This window comes from Mixophyes fleayi, chromosome 7 (genome assembly GCF_038048845.1).
Source record: "Mixophyes fleayi isolate aMixFle1 chromosome 7, aMixFle1.hap1, whole genome shotgun sequence".
Taxonomy (NCBI): Eukaryota; Metazoa; Chordata; class Amphibia; order Anura; family Limnodynastidae; genus Mixophyes; species Mixophyes fleayi.
Window position 1 is genome coordinate 18115160 of NC_134408.1, and position 27328 is coordinate 18142487.

A 27328-nucleotide genomic window follows, 5' to 3' on the forward strand; every position below is an offset into this window, starting at 1 on the left:
ACACGCTAACATGACGACCTAAACACCAAGTCACGTCACACGGGTGACACTGCTATTACCCAGCAGAAACTATTACATGGCATTTATTAATCATTTACATCAGGTTTCTGCCACCGGTTGCCATCCAGCTGTTGAACTAAACATCCCAGCATGCCTGTCAAGCCCCAGGTTATCCAATAGGTGTATAGGAACACCCAACCTATGGTCATTCAAGATCATTGTACTCCAAAAGGTGGTCTTTTCATGTCATACATGAGCAGAATGACACCAACGCAACCCTGGATGTTAGACGTCATATACACATAGATATAAACATATAGGGTTAAAAACATATCAGACACGGAGACACTGTTAATGACTGTGGTTCCGGTAGAGATTAGACTGCGGGTGGGATGGGACGGTATCCCCTCATAGCATAAGCACAAGTTTCATGGGGAAGCAAAAATTAACCTGTACCAAGAACCAAGAACCAGCCTCCTCAAAACTGTATACTCTATAAACGTCCATTACACAACTGCTAATGGCATCTGTTATTTAATATGTTCATAACATTCCGGAACCAGTGCCACATTACTAGGGACTAAGGACATGACTGAGCGTAGAAGCACTGCTTGCCTCAGTCATGTCACTAGTTCCTAGTGAACGGATAGGCTGCATGCTCAGGAATATTGGTGCAGCCCACAAAATCGCTGCCTGTAATGTGCACATAGATGACAAGAGCACAGAGATCAAGTTGGAAGAGTCAGAGCAATTCCTGTTTGCCGTCAGATGACCAGGATGTGATTAAACACCTGTAACATTTCTGTGCAGAATGTGCCTTAGGAGTCTCTCATAAAATCTGGTTTAATTCAGAACAGCGTAAATATTCGAGAAGCCAGAGACTGTAGTAGGTGGTGTTAAGATGTACCTGCCCACAGATTGTGGGCTTAACCAATATTCATAATAACGTAGCCTATCAACTCACTAAGATCCAGTGACATTGTAGCTTGTTTGTACTGAATGGCAAAAAGAGCCAATTCTGCTTTCTCCAATACAAGGTTGTAAAATGCAGCACAAGTCAGTCATGAATGATTGCTTTGTCGTGGAACATTAGTGATTTCTTCTATGATGTAATATAGATGTACTCTTGATTTGCTTATGGATAAAAACATTTTACACGCACATAAGAGGTCTTATTCCTACTGCAACCAATCAGCTTGGATTGGTCTAGTGCAGGGAAAATGCATATAAATAATTAGTTGCTATGAGCCAATAGCATGTTGTGATTCCTTCTAGTGCATCCATCATAAACTACAAGTCCCATCATGCACGAGCAGCTGGAGTGGGCACAGTGAGAACCAGGTGGCAGAGACGTGCGAGGCCGTCACACAGTCCTCCAGGACCAATGAACCTCACACGTGTCGGGGACTTTAGACCAGCGTGAGGGACAGTACCGCCAGCTCAGAGCAGTGTAAACAGTCTCGTCACCGGGGAATTTGTACTTGTACATGTCAGACAGTGGATGTAATCAGCTCTACATTGTTTCCTGTGATAAGGAGTGTGGATGTGTCTTACTACAGTCAGCAGGGAGACAAGTAATCTATATCTGGTAATCACGTGTCACAGCAGAGCGTAAAGAGGTAACATGCCTCTTGTGAGAGTGATATAGATATATATATATATATATATATATATATATATATATTTATTACACACACCCACGTCTATATATCTATATATACACACACACACACACACACAAACACACACACACAGAGTCAAGGCCAAAAGTTTTGAGAATGACACAAATATTATTTGTCACAAAGTCTGCTGCCTCTGTTTTTTTATGATGGCAATTTGCATATATTCCAGAATGTCATGAAGAGTGATCAGATGAATTGTAATTAATTTCAAAGTCCCTCTTTGCCATGACAATGAACTTTAACCCCAAAAACAACATTTCCAGCGCATTTCAGCCCTGCCACAAAAGGACCAGCTGATATCAGGTCGGTGATTCTCTCGTTAACCCAGGCGAGAGTGTGGACGAGGACAAGGCTGGAGATCACTCTGTCATGCTGAGTGAGTTAGAATAATAGACTGAAATCATTGTTCTTCCTCTGTTAACCATAGTTATCTGCAAGGAAACACATGCAGTCCATCATTGCTCTGCACAAAAAGGGCCTCACAGGCAAGCATTTTGCTGCTCGTAAGATTGCACCTAAATCAACCATTTATCACATCATTAAGAACTTCAAGGAGAGAGGTTCAATAGTTGTGATGAAGGCTTCAGGGCGCCCAAAAATGTCCAGCAAGCACCAGGACCGTCTCCTAAAGTTGATTCAGCCGCGGGATCGGGCACCACCAGTGCAGAGCTTGTTCAGGAACGGCAGCAGGCAGGTGTGAGTGCATCTACATGCACAGTGAGGCGAAGACTGTTGGAGGATGACCTGGTGACAATAAGGCCAGCAAAGAAGCCACTTCTCTCTAGGAAAAACATCAGGGACAGACTCATTCTGCAAAAGAAACAGAGATTGTACTGCTGGGGACTGGGGTAAAGTCATTTTCTCTGATGAATCCCCTTTCAGATTGTTTGGGACTTCTGGAAAAACGCTTGTCCCGAGAAGGAAAGGTGAGCGCTACCATCAGTCCTGTGTCATGCCAGCAGTAAAGCATCCTGAGACCATTCATATGTGGGGTTACTTCTCAGCCAAGGGAGGGGGCTCACTCAAGAACATGGCCATGAATAAACAATGGCACCAAAACATCCTCCAAAAGCATCTTCTCCCAACCATCCAAGAACAGTTTGGGGATGAACAATGCCTTTTCCAGCATGATGGAGCACCTTGCCATAAGGCAAAAGTGATAACTAAGTGGCTCGGGGATCAAAACATTGAAATTTTGAGTCCATGGCCAGGAAACTCCACAGACCTTAATCCCATTGTGAACTTGTGGTCAATCCTCAAGAGGCGGGTGGACAAACAAAACCCCACAAATTTTGACAAACTCCAAGCATTGATAAGGTAAGAATGGGCGGTCATCAGTCAGTATGTGACCCAGAAGTTGATTGACAGCATGCCAGGGCGAATTGCAGAGGTCTTCAAAAAGAAGGGTCAACACTGCAAATATTGACGCTTTGCATAAACTTAATGTAATTGTCAATAAAAGCCTTTGACACTTGTAATTGTACTTCAGTATACCATAGCAACATATGACAAAAAGGTCTAAAAACACTGAAGCAGCAAACTTTGTGAAAACCAATACTTGTGTCACTCAAAACTTTAGGCCATGAATATGAACACACACACACACACACACACACACACACACACACACTATATACATACACTATATACACACACACTATATACATACACTATACACACACACACACACTATATACATACACTATATGTACACACACACACACACACTATATACATACACTATATACACACACACACTATATACATACACACACTATATACACACACACACACACACACTATATACATACACTATATACACACACACACACACACTATATACATACACTATATACACACACACACACACTATATACATACACTATATACACACACACTATATACATACACTATACACACACACACACACACACACTATATACATACACTATATGTACACACACACACACACTATATACATACACTATATACACACACACACACTATATACATACACACACTATATACACACACACACACTATATACATACACTATATACACACACACACACACACACTATATACATACACTATATACACACACACACTATATACATACACTATATACACACACACTATATACATACACTATATACACACACACACACACTATATACATACACTATATACACACACACACTATATACATACACTATATACACACACACACTATATACATACACTATATACACACACACACTATATACATACACTATATACACACACACACACACACTATATACATACACTATATACACACACACACACACACTATATACATACACTATATACACACACACACACACACTATATACATACACTATATACACACACACACACTATATACATACACTATATACACACACACACACTATATACATACACTATATACACACACACACTATATACATACACTATATACACACACACACTATATACATACACTATATACACACACACACTATATACATACACTATATATACACACACACACACACACACACACACACACACCCTCAACATGTTTGATCATTTGGGCAAATTAGAGCAAATTGTCTCATGTTACAATTCTTCAGTTTAGCTTTTGCAAATGAAGTACCAAAAATGTTCTCTAACCAATAGAAGCCAGATATTAACTATTACTAAATTAACCATTTTTTTTACCACATAATGGGGCAATTAAATGTTTTTCTATCAAACTTGTGTTTATCCCAGGAGTTCAGATACAGTTATTGAGGGACAGGAAAGTGAAGAAATTCCCCCAACAGCCGGATATCTGCACATAGGAAGTTCTGTATAGAGGAACAGTAATGACTCGTGATGATTTCTGAGGGACCTCATCGTGTGCTAATCAGCGCCGTCTGCTTAAAAACGGTCACAAACGTCTCAATCACTGAACTACGTCATTGTATTAAATATTAAATGACTTAAGCAACACATCCATCATCATCGTGCTCGTTCTAAGGACAGGAACACTCCAAGGAGGACGGCCAATCAACTACACAGGGTGAGGACTGAAGCTATATTTATTACAATGCAGCCAATAAGATCACTGTGCTGCCTCATCCTTCCAGAGGGCCACGGGTACACTTTAAGCCATGCTCTCTATTTGTGTTTATTAATATCACAGCCTGTTGTCGAGATGCTACATGTTATTGATGTCCATGGAAATGACAAATGCTTTCTACACATGAATAATTCACTTGGTGCCACCTGCAGGCTGTTTGGTGGTACTGCATACAAATTCCTTTGCCACAATAATAGAAGTGCTTAGTATTTAATATAATGACTCTTTAAAGGGAGACACTGCCCAACAATGAAAATGACCCTGGGTTGGTACTTATAACGCTGATGTATTACAAGATGTATTGGTCGGTGTAGTACAGGCAGATATCCGGCTGCTTGGAGTACTTGCACTGTCTTGGTTAGGCGGGTAAGATGTCATGGAGGAGTCAGGTGGTTACAGAGGGGCAGGGTCTAATTGCTGGTGCGCTGCTCACCATTCCTTGTGTAATGAGCCACTTGTCTATGGGCTCCAGGGCTGAGCTCCCAGCTCTACCTCTCATCTGGACCAAACCCAGACATGTCACAGCACAGAGGAAGAACGCGGCAGCGGAAAAACAGAGAGAGATTATATAACACAATAAATCATCTGATCTGGGCCAGAATAAGGACCACGATGGTTAAGTGACTGAAACTGGGGAGAGGTTCCTCTGGCGAGCCAGCCACAAATATGACCACAGAAGAGCAGAGATTGTCACTATAAATTCATTGTGCTGGTAGAGACTGTTCCTCACGTAAATGTTATGCTCTAATCCAGGGTTTCCCAAACCCAGTCCTCAGGGCTCCCCAACAGTGCAGGTTTTCTGGATCACATGTGACATAATTAGGACCACCTTTGGATCTGTTACAATGTGTCAGTCAGTAATGAATACACCTGTGCTCCAGCAGGGAGATATGGAAAACCTGCACTGTTAGGGAGCCCTGAGGACTGGGAAACCCTGCTCTAACCTATAAACCTGTATGTCTCCTATCAGACCTTCCAATACACCAGGTATTCACAGTCTACTGATTTACCGATCTCCCTGGTGGTTTGCAGAGCACTGTTGTATTCTAAGGGTTGGATCGAAAACACACGCCAAGATATTTCATAGCTCATCTCATACGGAAATGTAATTCTAGGTGGACCTTTATTGCCTCAACATCTCAAATTCTATAGGAACCCGTCCCTGTAAGCAGGAACCTTGTCTGTGACCCTGTGTGTACACCTCTGCTAAAAATAAACAAAAACTCAAACCAAAAACACAGACCTTGCATCAAGATCCGGGCTAGTGTCCACATGGACGCTTCATCAGCAATAACTGTTATAAAAGGTTACGGGACAGTATGTGTCCATCTTCATCCTGTTCAGTGGACGCTAGGAGATCAGAAAACGTTTCTTACCCCGCCTGTGTTCTGCTGCCGAACATCCAAAGCCGATGCCAACCCCCCCAAAGCCTGGGGGTCCTCGTAGGTCACACTGACGGATAGAAAGGTGTAAACGATATGGTTACAAGAAGGGAGACTGCTCACAACAGTAAACTTGGATCTACTGGTAACAAAAAAACAAAAACACCCCCCCCCTCTTTCCAGAAACATCTCTCCTATTTCTGTCTCTACAGCCCCAAAATGAAGGACTACATGTATATACTTTGTCTACATCTCCTGAGTATAGGAATGCCAAATACATTCGGAACAATTTTCTATGATTGCTCTAAATACGTGAAAGTCACCATGGGAAAAACTATAGTGTTTTCATAACCCAAAGAACCACGATACGACCCCGAGACTGGTAAACACGACACGCTCCAGTTCACCTGTTATTTTAACTGTAATGTTTGCGTTGATTTGTCCTCCAAGATCCAGGATGATGGAGTGTAACGCGGTACTTTGTAATAATCAGTAACGTTACTAAGCTACACAACAGCTTTTCTACAGTAAAACAGACAAGGACGGGAAGATCTCGCACTCACGTTTTCCGCTGATCGGCCAGGGAATTGCTTCTCGTCTGTGCAAACATGTCAAAGTCATCCCGTGGGTTGGAGGCTGGGACTGCGTTCAGAGCTGGGCTCGTGCTATTCACACCCACATCTAGAAGAAAGAGGCAGAGTGTGTAATCACTGCTCACCTTACACGGCCCCGCTCTCTGGCACAGTGAGCGCAACAGACAGGTGGCGCTCTGCAGCCCGACACCCAATGATTAATTGGGCAAAGTCATCGGCCGCCAGCTTGGCTGAGGTTTGGGGATCAGAAAGTGTAGGGGACACAGCCGTTAATAACGAATGGTATGTTCTGGTTTCTGCAATGCCTGGAGTAATCGCTGTCACATCCAGTTTTATCTTTATTGTGCATCAAACCATTACAAGAGCTCAGCATTCGCTGTGGAAGGAACTAGCTCCTAAACCACAGCAGTAGAAGGAGAAGAACTCTGGTCCGTAATAGTAGAGAGTTCTGTATATGTGAATAGAGGACGGGTGTCTTTATGGTCACCTAGCACCTGGATAAGGGTCGTAGGACACATCAGACAAGGACATTACCCAGTCCGCCCAGCTGGGAGGTCAGAGTCGCTGGAACGGTGTTTCCCACCATGGGGCTGACAACTGCCGGGGATCCGGGGCCAAGGTCTATTAGGTTATCCTCCGTGACCTCACTCAGCATCTGTCACATGGCAGAAAGAAGCGGATTAGTGGTGGGAGGATGACAGTAGAATACCGATCTACACAATCCTGTAATACTGCACACTGTACAAGCAGGCCTGTGCCATTACATACATAGACTGAACACATCCGTTCTTAGAGAGAACACGCAGGTGTCTGTCACCTGGAAGGAGGTAACCCCGTGTGTCTCTGGGAATACGGCTATATATCTTCTACAGTCACGATTCAAACTTACCCCGTTAGTGTTCTGTGCAGTGCGGCCGGTCCTGTAGCGTTCAAATCTAAAAATGAAAGAAAGCCAGTGAGGAGATCATTGTTCTACCAATTCAATGGGTCTTTACAAAGCTCCTGTTCTACAGTCACCAAGATGACAGACATGATTGGTGTCACACAAGCTTTATACACAGCAGGAAACCAGCCAGAGAAACAACCTCTTGAAGAGTTTAGAGAACCTTTAGTATCTGCGGTTTCTTACCTTTCATACCGGAGGAAGACATTATTCAAGTCGTCATTGACGTGAAGCAGTTCCTCAGTCACTTCCTCATTGGATACTCGAGAGAGCAGTTCCACAATCCTCTGCTGCATGGCCCTGCAGGTCCTGTTCAGGTCCTACAGAAACATTCTGCCGTCACGTCTATAAAACCAACCTTCAAAACCATCAACCGACATAAAGGATCTACTGCCCTCTGGTCGCTTCTCCCATGTTTCACTGACCAACCAAGACAAGCCAAATCACAAGTGCACACTCTTCCCAACTTGTCCATAGCTCAATGTTATGAAATTGTCCAACAATGGATAGATAACAGTTGCTTTTGTTTCTTCCCAGAAGAGAACAGACGCCAATTGAAGTTGCTTCCCCCCCCCCCCCCCCCCCCAAAATAAGGCTGCAGAACCCCCATACCTGTAGGAGCTCAAGATCTGATGCATCTTCCTGGCCAGGGGTCAACTCCGTCAGCATCTCGGACATGACTTTCGTGTTTCCACGGACTATATCGAGCTCACTCCTCAAGCGGCCAATCTGGGGTGTAAACAGACAAGATGAGACTGTGCCGAGAGTACGTCACATGTGTTACGTGACTAGACGCCATGTCATTAACAGGCTTCAATCTACAGGATAAACATTACAAGACTGCAGAGACCACGTCTGCACTCCTCTACTCCCCAGCTGTGTAAGGCACTAAGTGTCACTATTTAATAAATGTGTTGCAGTCAGGGACTGATAAATGGAGGGGTCAGACAACTGTACATAAGTAGGGAAGTCTGGTATGAACTGGTCATTTTTTTTTTTTAAAGACTTCTGGTAGAGATATAGAGATTGGAAATGGGGTAGTCCTTATACACCTGAAAGCAGAAAACCCCGCCATGAATTCCTTCTTTAATAGGCTTGCCGTCTGTTCTCGGGGTCCAGAACGGTTTTATACCCTGGGTCGCCAACACAAATATGTAATGGACGGCATAGAATGGCGCTAGGACTTACCTGCTCAGAGTTGGCAGTGATGGGGCCACCCACACTTGGCGGTGGTCCTGGTGGGGGGGTGATGTACGGTGACTGAGTGGTAGTGGATAGGGTTTCCGAGTTGGTCCGCTGGTGGGTCTGAGGCGTGTGCATGTTCATCGCGGGATCCACCTCCGGGACACTCTGCCACACCAAGAAACACAAGACCGTAACAACAACATGCGTCTCCCAAGCACGGTAATGGAAACAGGCTGTATTATTAAATAGGCTTTAGGACACTTCCCTGTGAGCTGCATCGTCATGGAGATTAGTCCAGCCCACAAAATGGCTGCCTCCACTGTGCCTCAGAGTTCTCTTGTTTCAGGCGAATGGATAGGCACCAGTCTCACATTTATCCATTCAGCACAGACAATGGCTGCCTTCACTTTGTGCAGACCGTCAATATGCTTAGGCCACTCAAGTATAGATATATATATATATATATTTTTTTATATTAAAACCTAATTTTCTCATTCATTAGAAGAGGTAATACTCCCCAAAACTTCACCACTTGAACAGCTAACTCACCAGCTGCGACTGGAAGGGGGGATTTAGGAGCTTGCTATACATTGAGGCCGTTCATGTGTCATTTGTCAGAATCAGTGAATATCAAAGTTCAGCTGCAAGCCGCAGGAGAATAAGCTAATATTGACGCTCCAAGAGGGGGTGAGAACCTCCCAAATGGCAGAGGTCAAAGGCAATGCTCTGATACCTGGGAGGGAGATTGGACCAACATTAAAAAGGTATTTGGGTGGGCATCACCTATAACAGCAAAGTAAAATAATAGAGTTTCACAAAGTAGATTTTAACCTGCATAAAAATAAAAACATTTATGAAGTGTCCACATTTTTTAATTTCCTAGACATCTATTTCAGAGGTCTTCTAGAACAAATATCCTATTTCAGTTTACTCGCTGCACTTACAGCCTTTAATAATGTAGAGTACACATTAAGAGAGAGCCGCTGTCTCTGAGACATTTGAGGGATGAATTATTAATCTGAAAGAAGGTAGAGCTTGTATCCCAGAGGAAGATCAGTGCCTTTTACCCCAGCGAATGATGAAGAACTTTCTTATGTTTGGGGTGTAAGAAACTAGTTGCACCATATTCAAAACACACAAATACCCTTTAACCTGAATGTGATTATTTGCTCGGGGAGATAGAAAACTATCCTGCTTTTATCTCGCTGCAAAACATGACTTTTCCAAGAAAACAAATTAAACTTTAAACTCCTGAAAGAACCACAAAAATACTACAGGGATCCGATGTAACTTATTGATAACGGAGCCTTAAAAAGTAGATGTCCACCTATAGAGGTATTATATCAGTAAGCCCCCTGCCACTGATTGCAGAACGCCAGAAGTCTGATGCCCAGGGAGACAGACGTTTGGAAGAAGAGTGTTTCTTCGGAGACCTCAGAAACTTCGCTCTGATACTTTGTGGCTCGTACTGTATCCAGAGTATTGATTGTACGGCAACGTGTCTTATTCAGCACCATCCATGAGACTCAGCCATTAGGTAACCACCTGGAGGGTATCCCCAGACTTGCAGACCCCTGCCGTCATGACACCAGGAAGGAAGTTTACTAGTAAAACACTTCTACAAGTTAAAATCTCCTTTAAGTAAGAAAAACATCAGTACAGAGACGTTGGACTCCAATGTATTTAAAGGAGATTTTAACCTTCAGATTACGAATTTACTAGTTTGTTCATGGACTCCTGTAACTTGTGTTAAACACATTGCTTTAACTCTTTCTGGATTACATTTGTGTCTTAATTTAAATAATTAATTCAGAGAAGTTTATTTCTGTCAACTATTCTTCAGTCACAAAACTGCTTGGTGGATCATAAAACAATGGTGTGTGTTGTATCCAAGGGCACTTAAATAACTATGTAATTGCCTGGCTGTTAAGACAGCCTACAATAAAACGTGGAAAAAAAAACAAACATAAAACACACAAACAAAAGAAAAACAACACAATAATAAAGGTCACCAAAAAAAAAAAAAAAGGCAGCCCAAAGCAATATAATTAGTATTAAAAAACACAGTAAGACTAATGTGAAAAGCAGGCATGTTGCCACGACCAGTGAGAAGGGCACTTGTAGACTAGTTTTGCTGTACAACTTACCCTTTGTGGTGTGTGTATGGGAGACAGCGCATCAAGATCTGCCATGGGAAACTCTATTCCCTTCCTCTTCAGCTCTTCATAAATATGCACAACTCCAGTGAGGTCAGGGCTGCTGCGAAACGCGTCTGCCCAAGCCTGTGAGAGAGGAACATAGGATGACCAGGCAGGCAACACTGAGCACCATCTCCACCTGAAATCCACACCTAACTCTTGAAGCTCTTGTACGTCACATGTGACAATGGACGCAATACTCTCAACGACAGCAATATTCTCCCCAAAAAATGTTGCCAGTTGGGGGGTATTAGGAAGTAACCGGGTGGGAGCAGAGTAATACTAATGAAAAATGTTGAAGGTTATTGCTAACACTTATATAATTTATAAGGACTCTGGTGGTTATTACCCGCTTGCTGGCTGGACTAAAAACATTTATTTTTCTAGAATTAAATTAATTTTTTCATGCCTGGTTGCTGAGCCTCTGTCTGCTAGGACTGGGACACGTGGAACAAAATTTTAGGTTGCGGAACAAAAAAAACCAAAAACTCAAGCCAAGCCAAAAACACAAGTGGGTCCATTCTGCATCTCATATCATGAACAGATATGAACTCTTCCTTTGCAACTTTCACCTATATATTTGGCACATAGAGGACATTTCCGAAAACTGGCGCACTAGTAATTGGTAAAAGTGTTCTAAAACTAACTGGAATTGTATTCAACCTTGATAAGATCCTTATTTCAGCAATGCACAAATGCAGCAAAGTATGACGGGCACATCAGTCAGCATGAAGTCATCAGACAACAGTTTCTACTAATTGCTTATACTAAAATAAGTGTCTCTCTCTCTGAAATTCTCCCAAGTCATTGTGGGGTGATACCATTGGTTATGCCAGCTCTAAAGTTACATTTTATTAGTCTTAAGCAATTATCTGTATGATTCTTCCATGTGTGCCAAGCTTGTAAGATTTAATACCTAGCTTTCTTTATCCTTCCATTCAATGGTCTATGTTTCCTTTATTTATCTATTGTCAGGCTGTCTCCTTCTCTATACCCTTTACAAATCACACAACCGTATGACCCTCTTCTTACAGACATTCTGCTGACAATCAAAAGTAAATTATTCTATCATTACATCACCTAGCAACCAGATTACAACTCAGTTATCTAGCAGAGTTTATCTTTCCAAAACTGTTTCTAGCTGAGTATAGACTACTTTACTGGCAAGACATGCTGGAACTTCTAGTTACACTATAGCTACATGTTGCCCGAGTGTACACGGAGGGGAAATTATGGATTGTTCTGCAAATATCATTAAAAAGGGCATGTGAAAATAAAATAAAGTTTACACTCGTTTTAAAGAGCCTGACAATTAAAAACAATAACAGGCAAACCTAAGATCAAGTCAAACCCCAGGAGTGCTCCACAAGGCTCTACTCAGAACTGGTGTGCTCAAATGCCACCAAGTGGGGGCTTTGGGTAGTGCACTGTGCCAAGATAGTAGATGAGCTGGTCACCAACATAATCTATCGACCAGACTCCCTGAAGTTGCATCTTTGGACATAGGATGATCCCTCAACTTAAAGCTGCTGACCTATCACACATAGCCCACCCTGAGCGCCAGCAGCCAACCACACTGCTGGAACATCTAGGTACAACATACGTCTACTGTAACACTCTCCTATCCAGAGGCCGATGACTTCTCTATATCCCAGTTACTATGTCCTAGAATTACAATAATAAGTCACAGTCCCCCACAAACCAAGCTGCCTACTGTGTATTTTCATAAGCAGCTTTGGTTTCCTCTACACAAAATAATAATAGGGCAGCCAAAGTGCCAATTAGCAGACAGGGAGGGGTGCTCAGGTACAGTCACAGCATATAATATGACAGGACGGTGGCTGTACCCATCTGGGATCTGCAGCTCTCACCTGAATCAGAGCCAGCACTTTATCCTGCACGATGGTTGGGGGGTTATTCTTAGGGGAGACTATTTTCACCAACACCCCGTCTATGAAATCACGGTGCGTCACAAGCACGTGGAAACGATGTCCACAGTTTTTCACGCACGTCTCCAATACCTGCAAAATAAAGAATGGCGGAATGTTATTCCCGCACAAGGATGCATCAAAGATGGTTCCACCTGCAACTCGCTAATACATAATATGACCTGGATATTGTGCCAATAAAGGTAAACAGCTTCTCTGGTTCATTAGCAGATATTAACGGCTTCCAATTGTGTTTTTCCCAGATAAAAAAGCAAAATCTAAAAGCACATTCTGCGGTGTTTAGCAGATGAAGAGTAGAATTGGGGCTGGAGGGAGGGGGAGAAGGAAGAAGACAAAGCAGGAGATATTAGGATAGGACATGAAGGATATTCTGTAAATGAGGAATGGACATTTGATTTTATGACAGCCGACTCCCAACTCTAAAGCTTATAGCATTATTATATTATTTCCACCAAGTCTTCTTCCGTTAATGAGCATACTGAGCGCGGCTCTGTTGACGCCATATTAAAACACAATTTGCAATCAACCATGAATAGTACAACCTGAGTAAAAGCTTAAATCTAAAGTCACAATCACACAAATAACATTGCGAAGAAAGAAGGGCATGATGGGACTTGTAGTTCAACAGATCAGAGTCACAGGATGCCTCTGAAGCCAAGTTCCTTGAAACCTCCCGGGCTGTGCACTAAATATGTGGTGGGCCACCTGTGGCATGCTGGGACTTGTAGTTCTACAGCAGCTGTGAGTCACAAGTTGACCAACCCTGAAACAAGTCCCTTGTTCCCACTCCACGTACTTCAAATAACTTTTTTTTTTTTATTTAGTAATTTTATTTTTTGCAGTGATGAACACGAGTCCTGCCTTCCCTTCGCTGATGATCAAGTGGCCGATACCATTGTCCTGGCTTCGACGTCTGTAGAGCACCTGCTACAACCTATTAATTAAAATAGGACACCAGAAGGAACCAATCAGCACCTTACTGCCACTAATGCCCCTTTCCCAAGGGGCAGGTTGTTGTTGTTTTCCTGTGCAAACAACTTTATGTGTCATTCTAGTTTTGGACATTTTGCTAGTTGCATATACATGTATGTCCAGCTAGTGTTATAGTCACGGCCGCCCTCAGGGGGGCGCCAGCGCACAGGGCCTTACACTTAACGGCTCCATCTGTCCCAGAATACCACAATACCAAGGATCTCCCCCACCCCCTGGTACACTTTCTTTAAACTTCACCGATAGAACGCTGCCCTAAACACTACTTTATAGAGATGTTATGGTCTCAGGTCAGGGGCCAGAATTGCAGGAGAGGTGGGCTGGATTAGTGTGCATCTCTTAGGCCAGTGTTGGCTAACCTGTGACACTCCAGGTGTTGTGAAACTACAAGTCCCAGCATACACTTTCAGCAATACGCTGCTATATATTGGCAAAGCATGCTGGGACTTGTAGTTTCACAACACCTGGAGTGTCACAGGTTAGCTAACACTGTCTTAGGCCAATATCTTCTGTCCATCAGTTACAATACAAGAACCATTTCTCACAGGGAACCGGCAGAACCGGCTTTACACCATACCGTAAATAAGTGGTGTTGTACCTGATAACAGGTTTGACACAAATACATGTATCATCTAGTACATTTTTTTGCACACATTCAGCTTATAAGAAGTATTGTGTTTGGAGCCTGGGGCAGTCAGACACATAATATACTCAGTAAAGTACAGTCGTTACATTAGACAAACGCTCGCCCTGATCAGTTTCAAAAAATAAAAACAAAATTACTTAAGGTCTAAAAAACAGGAAGAGGCCTAAACTAATCCATGACGATATCTTGACAAGTAGCCGGTCACCCTGAGCTGGGGAATATCAGCCCTCCAGCAGCACGACAGTTATACAAAATGAAGATGGAAGATGAAGATTTATCTGGTGCACAGTACAGACTGGGAAGGCTTACCGTCAGTGCCAGCATGACTTCTCTGTAATTCCTGGTACCATTCAGCCTCTTCTTTAAGGCTCTAATTGCATCTTTTGGCCTAGAAGTCAAAGTTGTAGAATAAAAGAGAATTCAGTTACATGAAAACAGCGCATCTTCAGTTTGGTGTGAAGGCTTTCTGCTATTCCATCTTGGATGTCCCATCACCACCTCAATCTTTCAAAAAGCAAACAAATAAAATGAATAAACTCTACCCCTCAAGCTGGCTGCCTAGGGGTCCTCTGACTCAGAACTCTGCTCTCCTTCAAGGAGTTTTTTTGTTTTTCAGGCTGCACCCACTCTGTGGATTTCCTCCTTCGTGCATCAAAAGTTTCAGAACAGAATTCAGAAGCGTTTCCCCTAGCTCCATGCAGTCATAAAAGCCTCACCTCTTCATGCACACATTAAATTCCCCAAGTACCTTATTGCCCTCCCTTAGGCTAGTCTACCGTATTACCACCCTTCAAAACTGACATTTATTCCTATTTGGTAATTATTTGTGAATAGCAGCAGTAATATAGAGTAAACGCATTCACCTAGAATTCTTCAAGGCATTTCATAGGTCACAGACAGCGGATCGATTCTTATGGTGCTAACGCATTTCTTGTTTGCTTCATTCTAACAATTTATAGGGGGAATATAGGGTAAAAGTGGTGATGAGGAGGGTAATAAGTCAACGAGACCATCTATATACATCTGAGGCATTGTAAAGGGGGAGGGGGGGGGATTGCTGGGGTGCAATTAGACTTTAAAGCAGTTATTTTATTGAACATATTTTAATGAGTACACTGATATTATTTTAGAGTTATACAAGAGTTGAGCATCTATCTGCATTAAGAGTACATTCTAGAAGATGATAGCTATAATTATTTAAGATTAATTGACACACCAATTCCGGTTGAGTGTATAAACGTACTTGGATCAGCTATGCTATAGATTATTGTCCACTTCTAAGCGAAGCTGTTTAAATATGCTTTTATGTATTCAAGACAGATATGTTAACAAGATATCTCTTCATGGTAATTTCCTTTCTCCGAATCAAATCTATTATGTTATATAAGGAATGAATTTAATGACTATTTAATGATGAGAACATAAAAAAAAAAACATTGATCGATAAAAGGATGTATGTCCGTAGATACGTCATTCTCTGTTGCTATAGCGACAGTGATATAGAGATTGCGATTGTAATTAACGGGGAGAGATATGCCTGCTAAGGGTAATGTATGAGCAGGCAAGAGGCGGATATGACAATCAAGTAGAATACTGGACGGAATTATTCATATGAAGTATAGCTAGACTAGAACGGATTGTATCTAGAGATAAAGCAACAACAGAATATGAACAAGAAAGGGCTAATAAGTGCATTTATTAAGATTAATACAATGATTAAGTGGTTTGCATAATACACACACACAGCATAAGTAGATATATATTATTTACTCATTTTAAACGAGTTCCCACCTCCAACATATCCTTATGTACCTAAATGAATAATGGTAAATTTAGCGTGTCTTTAGATTTCATGCAAATTGAATGTAATAAGTTATACAAATAATTACCCTTTTTTTTTTTTTTTTTAAAGTCTCAAATGTAATAAATATTTTCTGTATCAATTTGCAATCACTTATAATATGGTAGAATTATTTTATGTCATTTTAAAACCATGACAGCCCTCCTATCTAGCCTCTATTCTGAGTACTGCAATATAAAAATAAAAATAAAAAAAGTACACTATTAGATGTACTTCTAGTTCTCTACCAGAACATGAGAACGGAATCTTGAGCCGCTTGCATAGATCAGGAGTGACTCACAGCTTTGTAGACCTTCTATTTAGCCAAATCAATAGAATCAGCACATGCCATTATTTTATAAAATTGTATTAACGCTCTAAAGTCAAAGCACACAAAGATTAGAACGCACCGTTTGTTTACAGCAGACATTAAGGCAAGAGAAGCTCTGGAAGACAGCATGTAAATGCCACAATGCAACAGAAAATACCAAGCTAATCTGGGAAACCAAGTCCAAGTTCTGGGCCACAATAAAATAACTTTCTTGTAATATTAATGAACACCCCAGCGCTGGCCACCGCACCACCCTACGTAGCAGTCAAGGAGGTTTACATGCAGTTTACTATAGGTCCCACAGCCAGAAATGATTGGGTAGGCTGGGATCAGAAACATGGGAGCTGCAAGTGGGAATGACCTTACCAAGTAGTAAATAAATGCATATGAAGACATTGTTCCTTGGGTGAGCTTGTTGTTCAAAAGGGTTACGCCAGATTTGTACAACACCAGCGGCATGCTCCCCAGCATTATAAAGAATGCAACATAAAGGAGGAAGAATAAATGTCTTTACTGGCCTAGGACAAAGCCAACATGTAAGTCTCGGGATGTGGTTGTAATTATTTGTTGTGTTGATACAGACACACACTATGCTTTTTCCTTGTGTTGTGCTTATCAGCTCCTGAAGGTCAGGTACCCGCACATGCTCAAACAACAGCTATTACTAGCCATTAATGACCTCACAGAGACTAGCAGGAAGGTTGGGTCCGTTTTACTCCCGTGGAACAGGAAAGACTGCGTGATTACAGGAAATATTTATATACACACAAAACAATGAATGTCACTGGGACGGCCCATGCAGGTAAAAGCTGCATTTTATACAAGCACTAATTATTATACATCTTCCCCATAGCACCGCTAATGATTGCACACTAGAAGCATAGACGGCTCTCAGCCTTGCTCACCCTTCTTCTGTCTCGTTGATGATGTCACAGATTTCCATGTTGAGGGTCCAGTCCTCGCTCGGCAGGGAGCCATCAGTAGCTTTCTCTGCCAAAGAGAAGGGAAAAGATCAAAAGTGTTTTCCATGTTAGCTGAGGATGCAAGATAATATATTGCAGAGATAAGGGAGATCTATATTAAGATATCTAAAGCTCTTCCCTGAAAATCCTAGTTACCGAGAGGTGATCAGGGGGTTACAAAGGAGCATTGGCAGAATCACTCCCTCATCACTAATGCTTGGGGGTCTCCAGGAGCGAGACCAGTACCTATAGCTGTGCCACTACTTGGGGGAAGGAAGAGGTTCAGGCAAAGAAAATACAAAGGTGGCCATCATATTTATATCAACAACTACTCATTATTACCATAGCATTTATTTGGTGAAGGAAACCACTTGTTACAGATCTCAACAGCATTGTTTGAAGTGTTATAATAACATTTATACACATTGTTCCGGTTTAAAAAAAAACCAAAACAAACAAACTTTACAATGTAACTGTCGCTACTCATAGCGGATGCAGCCATTCTGGATTCACCGTGGCCGATGTAACTTTTATGATCTTACTGCGGCCAAATCTTTGTGGTCACGGTAGAGAAGTGGGGCCAGGCCACGGACAGAGTCGCCATCACCAACATTGCATCTCTTCTATTTACATCTGACAGTTTAGTGAAATGTGATTGGCTATCAAGTGTTCACTATAGGAGCATCAGCCAATGACAACCTTGCGGAAGGTTTACGAGGAGTGGACCCAGCATAAAATCATCATTAAGCAGAAAAGAGCAACCACTGGTCAGTCTACTGGTCACATGGGGTCTATTTACTGGATAAATACATGCAGAATTGAACTGGTCAAATCAAGGCTTTATTATGATTTAAAGGATACAGCATTGTATACGGTGACATGGAGAGGTTTAATGTCTGCATAACAAAGAAGCTATGGGCTGTATAGTATACATACTAGTATGGTGGGTGTGGGGAAGGAAGAGGCCTAAAATAATTTCAACAATTCATTTGACACATTTGGAGTAAGCATTATTCTCACAGTTGGCCACAATAACGTTTTCCCCCCAAAAAAACAACTTTGCGCACCTAGCGGCGATGGAGTAAAGTTATAAAATTAGATGGAGGAAACAGATACAATCAGAGCCGCCATGAGATGGAGAAGCCATGGGGCAGAAGCCACTAGTACGATTAATGGGCGAGGATGTCACCAGTCCTAGGTTCCGGTAACTCACCAGCACCCGTTACATAGCAAGATGTAAAATTTGCCAGTGTGCTCAATATCAGATATAGCTTCCAATCACAGGGAGAAGTAATAGGTTCCATATCTGTCTGAGAGGTAATGGGATATTAAATTACGCAGACACAGCACAACTTTAGGCAGGAGGCGGGCTTACAAAACCCAACATAAAACAGACTGTAAGGAATAACCGGATGTGACTGGATTACTTATTTGTGGCTGGATCATGTAGAAATAATTTACTGCAGAAATGTATTTCAATCAGGTGCAGGCACCAATGTATAATTTGAAATGCAGGCGTTACATTGGGATGTGTTTTGTATGCAAGTGTCATTGTTTGGGTTTGTGTCTTTGCTAGAGGAAGTCTGTTTGCTGATAGCATGAAATGTTAAGTAAGTCTTTATGTGAAGTGACAAAAACCTGTTTAGCCTGTATACCCAGCAGGGGGCCGCTGCCTGGTTGTCTGGCGTTGCTGGATCTCAGATAATGAAAGCATCAAGTTTTAGCACATAACAGAGAAGTGTAAATATTGTTAGCTTTGCATTTCATGTAAATCCATGTTTGGGTAAACAAATTGCATCCTGGTTCTAAAAATAGCCTGTGAGGCTGTGTTCAAATCGGTGTTAAAAGCCCTGTCTTGTATTGAAAATTGTTATTTCTTGCTTCATCTGAGCTGCTCCTGGTACCTTCAACCAGTGTGAGCAAATAAACATCACTTGCTTCAAAGACCTGCTTGGAAAACTTCTCTATCCTTGTGATCTACAGATTAGACCCAAAATCTAACCTGTTCCCGGTTGTTTCTGAGGTTTGGACCCAGCTTTTCCGGTACCACCGCTTTGCCTGCTACCCAGCAGCTCTGGTCAGTGTGATAGGCCAGGGGGGATCCATCCACAGCAACCCTGATCTATAGAAAGAGGTCAGGAGTACCAGCCCAGGCACACCAGTAACAGGGTACATTAGCAGCATCAGTTACCCAGAAGAAACCAGGTACTTGATGCCTGTAAGGAGTCCAGTGGTGGCAGCATTTGTAAGCCCCTTCTACTGCGGCAAGAGGACGCATTTGGCATAACAAAAGGGAACGGTGGCAAAGCAAGCCCAGCCGGTTCCGAGAACAGCAGGCAGGGTGGCATAGGCGGTCCATCCTGTCACACCAGATACATGATTATCTTTCTATTCAGAAACACACCCTTGTCAGCCACACACAACAAAGGCAGCCAATTTGTAGGCCAAGCCAATATTCAGGATTCTGCTGCCTATACCTTCCATAAGAACTATTACTGCCTCACCAGAGCAGCTCACCAATCGTATATTGGACAGCATACTATATTGGTCCATAATGCGCTTTCATACCCCTGCTGCAGGCTGCCATGTAAAGAGGGGGGGGGGTTTCTCTTACTGAGCAGACACAGTGTGACTGACACACTTGTAGTACTGCATTGCAAAAATACACTGTGTATTGGTAAATATACACATGTGGGTGGGGCCATCGATACCACATGAGCTCTAGTGAATGCAGTCACAACTTTGTAGCAGTGCTGTAGTGGAATATAACTGTGATATTTTCAGATAAGAAGCATGATGGTGTTATACAATGTTTGGGCACAGTAGTCCTACATATGCATAATTATATTTATACCTACAATAGCAAACTTAAATATACCATTATAGATAGAAAGTACAATAGAGTAAGAATGTTTTAGGTACACTGTTCCTGTGTACCAGCGATCCAGTAAAAACACGCAGCACGAGGAAGAAAATCAAATTTATTCACATATATTGAAGATTTTTTTTCCGCGTGTTAAGTGTGGAATCACACCGACCTCTGCAAAACAACCGCAACAAATCACACAGGACAAGGAACGACAAGTGCACCAATCTCAAAATCCTGTTGTTGTCAGCAAAGAATGACAAGGCCTCGGATGAGAGGGGCGGCTGTCGGTCGGTTCGACTGGGGAGACAAATGAGCGCTGCTGATCCACAAGTCATCAGTATCCTTCAAGTTTACACTGGTTACGCAGCCAAATTCCACCTGAAAGGGGCAGAGAGCCCAATTTTTGTGACATCCTGTAACATTACAGCTCTTCAAAGAGGGTCTGCAGTAAACAACCAACTTCATCCAATGCCAGACCAGCCCCCCCTCCACCCCCACATCCCCAATCACATAAATCCCACCAGCGGGGAACATTTCTAAGCCTGCTGCAGTGACTATATATCTCCTAACAGGACACAAAGCAACACACTGTGCGGAGAGATAGGATGACTGCCCTGGGGAGACAGGCACACGGTACTTCATCTTACAGCCCACAGGACCGTCCCTTGCATAATACATTCAGAGATGCCCTATTTATTCGGCACAGCTGCAGCGGTTTAACCCTCCGGCTGCTGGGGAGCCCTCGCTCTGCTGTGCCGGCAGGGCGAGAGTGGGTGTAGCGCAGGATCCCTCAGCCGCAGCGCGCCTGCCACACAGATGAATCCCCTCTATGCCCTCTGAGCGCAGAATTACAGACAGGCACAGTGTGAAATAAATGGTGCATGGCTAATATGCTCCTGTATAATGGATGATGTGAGCGGTTCTATATTACCATGGCGTACAGCTAGTGAAAGCACATGCACACCCCCCTCCACAACCTCCAAACTTTCCAGGGGTGCAAGGTGATATATTTCCTTTTTGAAGCTTATTGTTTGGTTTATGATCATTAAACTTGTGTCCTCCAGAACAAGCATTGTCCTTATGTTTATTTTCGTTTCCAAAACCCCATACAGATATGCAAGACATTGCTAGGTTTCTACTGTTTCCAGACAGATACATATTGCTGTAATCAACATTTCATTATCAAACTAGAAATAGCCTCAAAACTGATCATTATTAACTATTATAGGCAGGACTTGCAGCTTGTCCAATTGCACAAATGTCTGCTAATTGTGGCCTGGGACCCCTAAATCTGACATTTCTGAAGTTCCTGGTTCATTTTCAAGCTGCAACGGAGCTCTTAGAACATGAAATACATTTATTTGCTGTTCTTACTGCTAACCGGCAGTCTTAGTATGATGGGATGGTATAAAATAAGACTTTTGCTAACAAGGACAAGGAAGCTGCTTGGTGTCCGACACTAATGGCAGCAGAAGAGTTAAACTCTTTGGCCCAAGCAGTAAGCCTCTGCAAGGAAGAAGGGCTCTGATGTCTGCACTACCATGTAATTCCAGTATCCTACGGCCCATCTGCCTGCCACAATCTCATTTCCCCAAGCTGGTCCCAGGGAGTAATGTGCACTAATCCTGTTACTGCTAATAAGATTCTCTATAACACCATCTGAATGGCACATAAGCCAGGGGATCGACACAACGCAGCATAAAAGACCAAGCCTACTTATCCCTGGCTCCTGTGGAACAATACACGACCATAACTCCTACACTGTAGAAGACACTAGACATCCCATAATAAGAACACACATCTGGAAGACTGGGGGGAATTTACTCAGCCCTGCACTGAAAATATAACCATTTATAAGTAGGTTTTATTTTTCTGTAAAACTCTATACTGCAATGTAATCTAATTTCTCTGCAATTTTGCATTAACAGTCAATGTGAGTTTCCATAGAGAGGTCAAATGAAGTCTCATCCATAGACCCCAATGCAACAGTGCCCCCTGTGGCCACTGTATCTGAACACTAAAATAATTGTTTTTTTACCAAGAAGAAACATCAATTCATGGTGGGGGCACATGTAGGAAAATAAACAGGTGCAGCAGGAAGCCCATTACTACCGTACTAGCATTAATGGACACAAGGAACAAAGTCATCAGCGACTCACAGATCTAAAGCTCTAAAGAGCCAACAGGAACCTTACATAAATCCTTGGGGCCCGTATCCCTTCCCATGGCAAAGCAAAACCATTACCAGGATCACAGGAGCAGATGCCCAATTTCAATGGAACTTATGAGGAGGGAAGTAACTGGATGTTTTGGTTAATGATTTGTCGGTGGATAACCTGAGCCTAGACAGCGGTATGATAAGCAGATGCCTCTATGCGCTGAGATGCTCTGAGCCAAATGCAAAGTATTGGCCAAAGTCCAAGGTGCATATTCTGATATCTCAGCATGTTTCATATAGGGAAACATGCACCAAAGTAAAAACTAAAAATGTAATGCGTTTACAATATATAAAAGATATGGTATCTCTTAGACACTCTGCTTAGACAATAAGCACATAAATTAAATCCTGGGACGGAGGAATAAGCACTTCTTTCCCAGGATTTTATCTTTAGGTTCGATTTCTGGTTTATGTTCAGACATATAGCAAAGTCCCATTCTTACAGCTGCGACTTCATATTTAATTGATTTGGGTTTGGAAATAATTAAGCCCGGCACTGGATTTTCGTCTTTCCCTAGCTTATCTGAATGACAGCACTACCTGTGGCTCTCCGACTGTTGTAGATTTACAATATGCCCTGTCAGGTACAAGTTACTTTTACTCGCTCTGACACCTTGCTAAACCAACAGATATTTCTCAGCAATCGTAACAGCACTGCAGCTACTGACACACGTTATCCCAGCACCCACTGTCTCTCCCGTTATTTCCTTCCCATACCCCTCGTATCCCACCCTCTATATTGTCATCATTTATTTATATAGCGCCACTAATTCTGCAGCGCTGTACAGAGAACTCATTCACATCAGTCCCTGCCCCAATGGAGCTTACAGTCTAAATTCCCTAATATAGACACACACTCACACACAGACACAAAGAGGGAGAAACACAGACTAGGGTCAATTTTTTTTTAATATTTTTTTATAGCAGCCAATTAACCTACCAGTATGTTTTTGGATTGTGGGAGGAAATCGGAGCACCCGGAGGAAACCCACGCAAATACAGGGAGAACATACAAACTCCACACAGATAAGGCCATGATCGGGAATTGAACTCATGACCCCAGTGCTGTGAGGCAGAAGTGCTAGCCACTAGGCCACTGTGCTGCCCCTCATCCACCGCTAAACATTGACCTCCGCATTAAGCATTTTAATACCTTACCTTTCCACTGCACCATAAAACCCAATACCAACTTTATATAACACGCCGGGAATCTATGGGAGAGTTACTGTTTGTTACCAAACATTTACACACTAAATTAAGGCTGGGACAACCTTAGAACAAGTAGAGCAGACATATTGATTAGGTACAGTACCCATTCAGGGGCAAACGCAGAATTTGTAGAGGGGGGTTTCCACACCACGCCGCCAGTGGGAGTGAAGAGCATGCATGGGGGCGTGGCTATAATTTTAGACAGTGCTTGGCTGCTCTCCAATTCTTCCTATACCCATAATATACATGGGCAATGGTGCGTGCACTACTGTTAGGTGCACGCAGCTCTCCCTTTTCAAGTAGAGCGGTGTGAAGCGGGAGCAGGGTCCAGCCACCTCAATTATACAGTGCCATAGGCTTGGAGGGGGGTTTCCAGGCACAAGTAACCCCCCCTTGGTTTGCCTATGCCATGCTTGCAGCTATACAGTTTGCAAAGCCCTTACAGTCATGGATGGGCTCCTTCTTGCAGTGAGCGAGCGTTTGAGCTCCTCATGAAGGCCTGAGCTATGAGATGGGAACATCAGTAGTTGCAGCCAATATTGGGTGGGTACAATGTATTCTTGATGTTTATCTCTCCCCAGTACCCACACACGAACGCTGAAGAAAGATAAATCTGTAAAAGCATAGACAAAATCCACATCATTTGTCCCTGCTTTTAACAGAACGTACAAAGAGTGTTGCGTAACATTACGTTCAGCATAGAGCACTATGTACTTAATGACCGATCCCATAGAACGCCATTATATTGTACCGAGCATTAACATGCATGAATGTTAAAATTGGTATCTAGTAAGAGTCACAAGCGACTTATGGAAACTGCAAGCCGACGGTACAACAGCCTTGTGGTGTCTACGTTTAAGGCAAAGGTTAATATGCCAGTGAAATGGATGCATTGAGCGTAAGCCTCCGATCCAAATACTTTTGGTATGCAGCTCATATTTTAGAAAATTGCTGGATCCTAACATTTGGCTTTGTCTAAGTTTGGAAGAAATGTGTCCAGGCTTGTTATAAGGATGCAATGAAAAGGTAAATTATTCAGACGACATTTGAATAAATGAGCAAGTTTTCAAACCCACAAGACAGGAATGCTTTGAAAGACAATCTTACAAGCCGCCTTTATGGAAGGCTATGAAGCCATCCATATGCACTTCATTAAAGGCAGCTAGCTTGGTAAAGCCAAAAGTGTTACAAATGTTTAATGAGTGGGGTCCTTGTCCCCCACAGTAGTTTAATTGAACATTTTATGATTGGGACAGCAGCTCCATCAACGGACGAATGAACAAAACCTGACAAAATATGAACTCTGCACCTTCGGACAAGCAAACGGTGCTGAAATTGACCACTTTTGGATAGAACCTTTGGACAAATATAGAGGACAATGGGAGCTGCTGATAAGAGATACGGATCACTCATGTCATCGGGTTTTACATGTAGATAAAGAACTCAAACTACAAGACATGTTGGAAACCAGGATTATAAGAAGGCTAACAAACTATACAACAGAAATACAACTCAAGAAAAAACAATTTCTAAGACATAAAACAGAGATAATTGCAATGCATGACCAGAAATATTCTACACATCCCATCTGTGTTTCCTATTGTAATAATCCCTGATATTTTGGAATGTGTGGGAAGACCATAAACAGTCAACTAATTGATACAACATTGCTACCCTACTATACAAATGAAATAGTAGAAATGGTCTGTACTTTGGTTATTTATGTCCTGATAGAAGAACTAATGCTGATCAATTGTAACATGCAAAAACACAGTGTACAGTCCTCTCTGGGATAACATGAATCCATGCTTAGAGGAACACATACTATGTGCGCTATATGTAAGTCCTGCTCTATGAATCTAGAAGGAGCAACAGCCATTATCGGATGGGTGACTAGTATTCATGAGGCTTGTCGCTCCTCTATGATGGCAGCATATATATATTCATGTACTAAGAAATCCATTAGGCCCAGTACACACGGACGTTGGAAAAAAAAACAAACATTAAAAACAAAACAACAAAAACCACACATACTTTGTTCAAAGAGGGATCTGTAGCATAGTGCGCTATATACTTAACAAACATTCCCATACACCTCCGTTACTAACCATAATTATAAATCATTAGGATTTACCCTCATATTTTTCTGTAAGTGGTCAGTAAAATAAAGGTTAGGGAATGTATAAACATAGTTCACAGAAAAACTGGGAGATAATGTGCACAGATGGATAGAAAGCAGGGATGGACGGGTAGAGAGGTGACAGGAAGGGAGCACGGATGGAGGAGGGACTGTTATATAGACTGGTAGAGAGGTGACAGGAAGGGAGCACGGATGGAGGAGGGACTGATATAGACGGGTAGAGAGGTGACAGGACGGAAGCACGGATGGAGGAGGGACTGATATAGACGGGTAGAGAGGTGACAGGAAGGGAGCACGGATGGAGGAGGAGTGACTGATATTGATGGGTAGAGAGGTGACAGGAAGGGAGCACGGATGGAGGAGGAGTGACTGACATAGACGGGTAGAGAGGTGACAGGAAGGAATCACGGATGGAGGAGGAGTGACTGACAGACGGGTAGAGAGGTGACAGGAAGGAATCACGGATGGAGGAGGAGTGACTGACATAGACGGGTAGAGAGGTGACAGGAAGGAATCACGGATGGAGGAGGAGTGACTGACAGACGGGTAGAGAGGTGACAGGAAGGAAGCACGGATGGAGGAGGGACTGATATAAACGGGTAGAGAGGTGACAGGAAGTGAGCACGGATGGAGGAGTGACTGATATAAACGGGTAGAGAGGTGACAGAAGGAAAGCACGGATGGATAAGTGACTGGCAGATGGTTAGAGAGGTGACAGGAAGGAAGCACGGATGGAGGAGTGACTGACAGACGGGTAGAGAGGTGACAGGAGGGAAGCACGGATGGAGGAGTGACTGACAGACGGGTACAGAGGTGACAGGAAGGGAGCACGGATGGAGGAGTGACTGATATAAACGGGTAGAGAGGTGACAGGAGGAAAGCACGGATCTAGGAGTGACTGACAGACGGGTAGAGAGGTGACAGGAGGAAAGCACGGATCGAGGAGTGACTGACAGACGGGTAGAGAGGTGACAGGAGGAAAGCACGGATCGAGGAGTGACTGACAGACGGGTAGAGAGGTGACAGGAAGGGAGCACGGATGGAGGAGGAGTGACTGATAGACG

General features: G+C 42.8%; 1 protein-coding gene across 8 annotated transcripts in view; it reads right to left on the reverse strand.

Annotated features, from left to right (window-relative positions):
• TOM1L2 (target of myb1 like 2 membrane trafficking protein) overlaps window positions 1-27328 on the reverse strand; it is a 35469-nt gene that overhangs the window by 6853 nt on the left and 1288 nt on the right. For 3 of the 8 annotated variants that reach the window (XM_075179212.1, XM_075179210.1, XM_075179215.1), the window contains exons 2-12: window positions 17772-17856; window positions 15005-15083; window positions 12982-13131; window positions 11058-11194; window positions 8916-9084; window positions 8340-8456; window positions 7914-8047; window positions 7674-7719; window positions 7319-7439; window positions 6755-6872; window positions 6186-6261 (exon numbers count right to left, since the gene is read on the reverse strand). In XM_075179212.1, the coding sequence (XP_075035313.1) occupies window positions 6186-6261; window positions 6755-6872; window positions 7319-7439; window positions 7674-7719; window positions 7914-8047; window positions 8340-8456; window positions 8916-9084; window positions 11058-11194; window positions 12982-13131; window positions 15005-15083; window positions 17772-17856 (1232 nt within the window). Of the gene's footprint in view, window positions 1-5242; window positions 5309-6185; window positions 6262-6754; window positions 6873-7318; window positions 7440-7673; window positions 7720-7913; window positions 8048-8339; window positions 8457-8915; window positions 9085-11057; window positions 11195-12981; window positions 13132-15004; window positions 15084-17771; window positions 17857-27328 lie in introns of all 8 variants that reach the window. The other 5 variants (XM_075179208.1, XM_075179214.1, XM_075179213.1 and 2 more) reach the window with 3 other exon arrangements.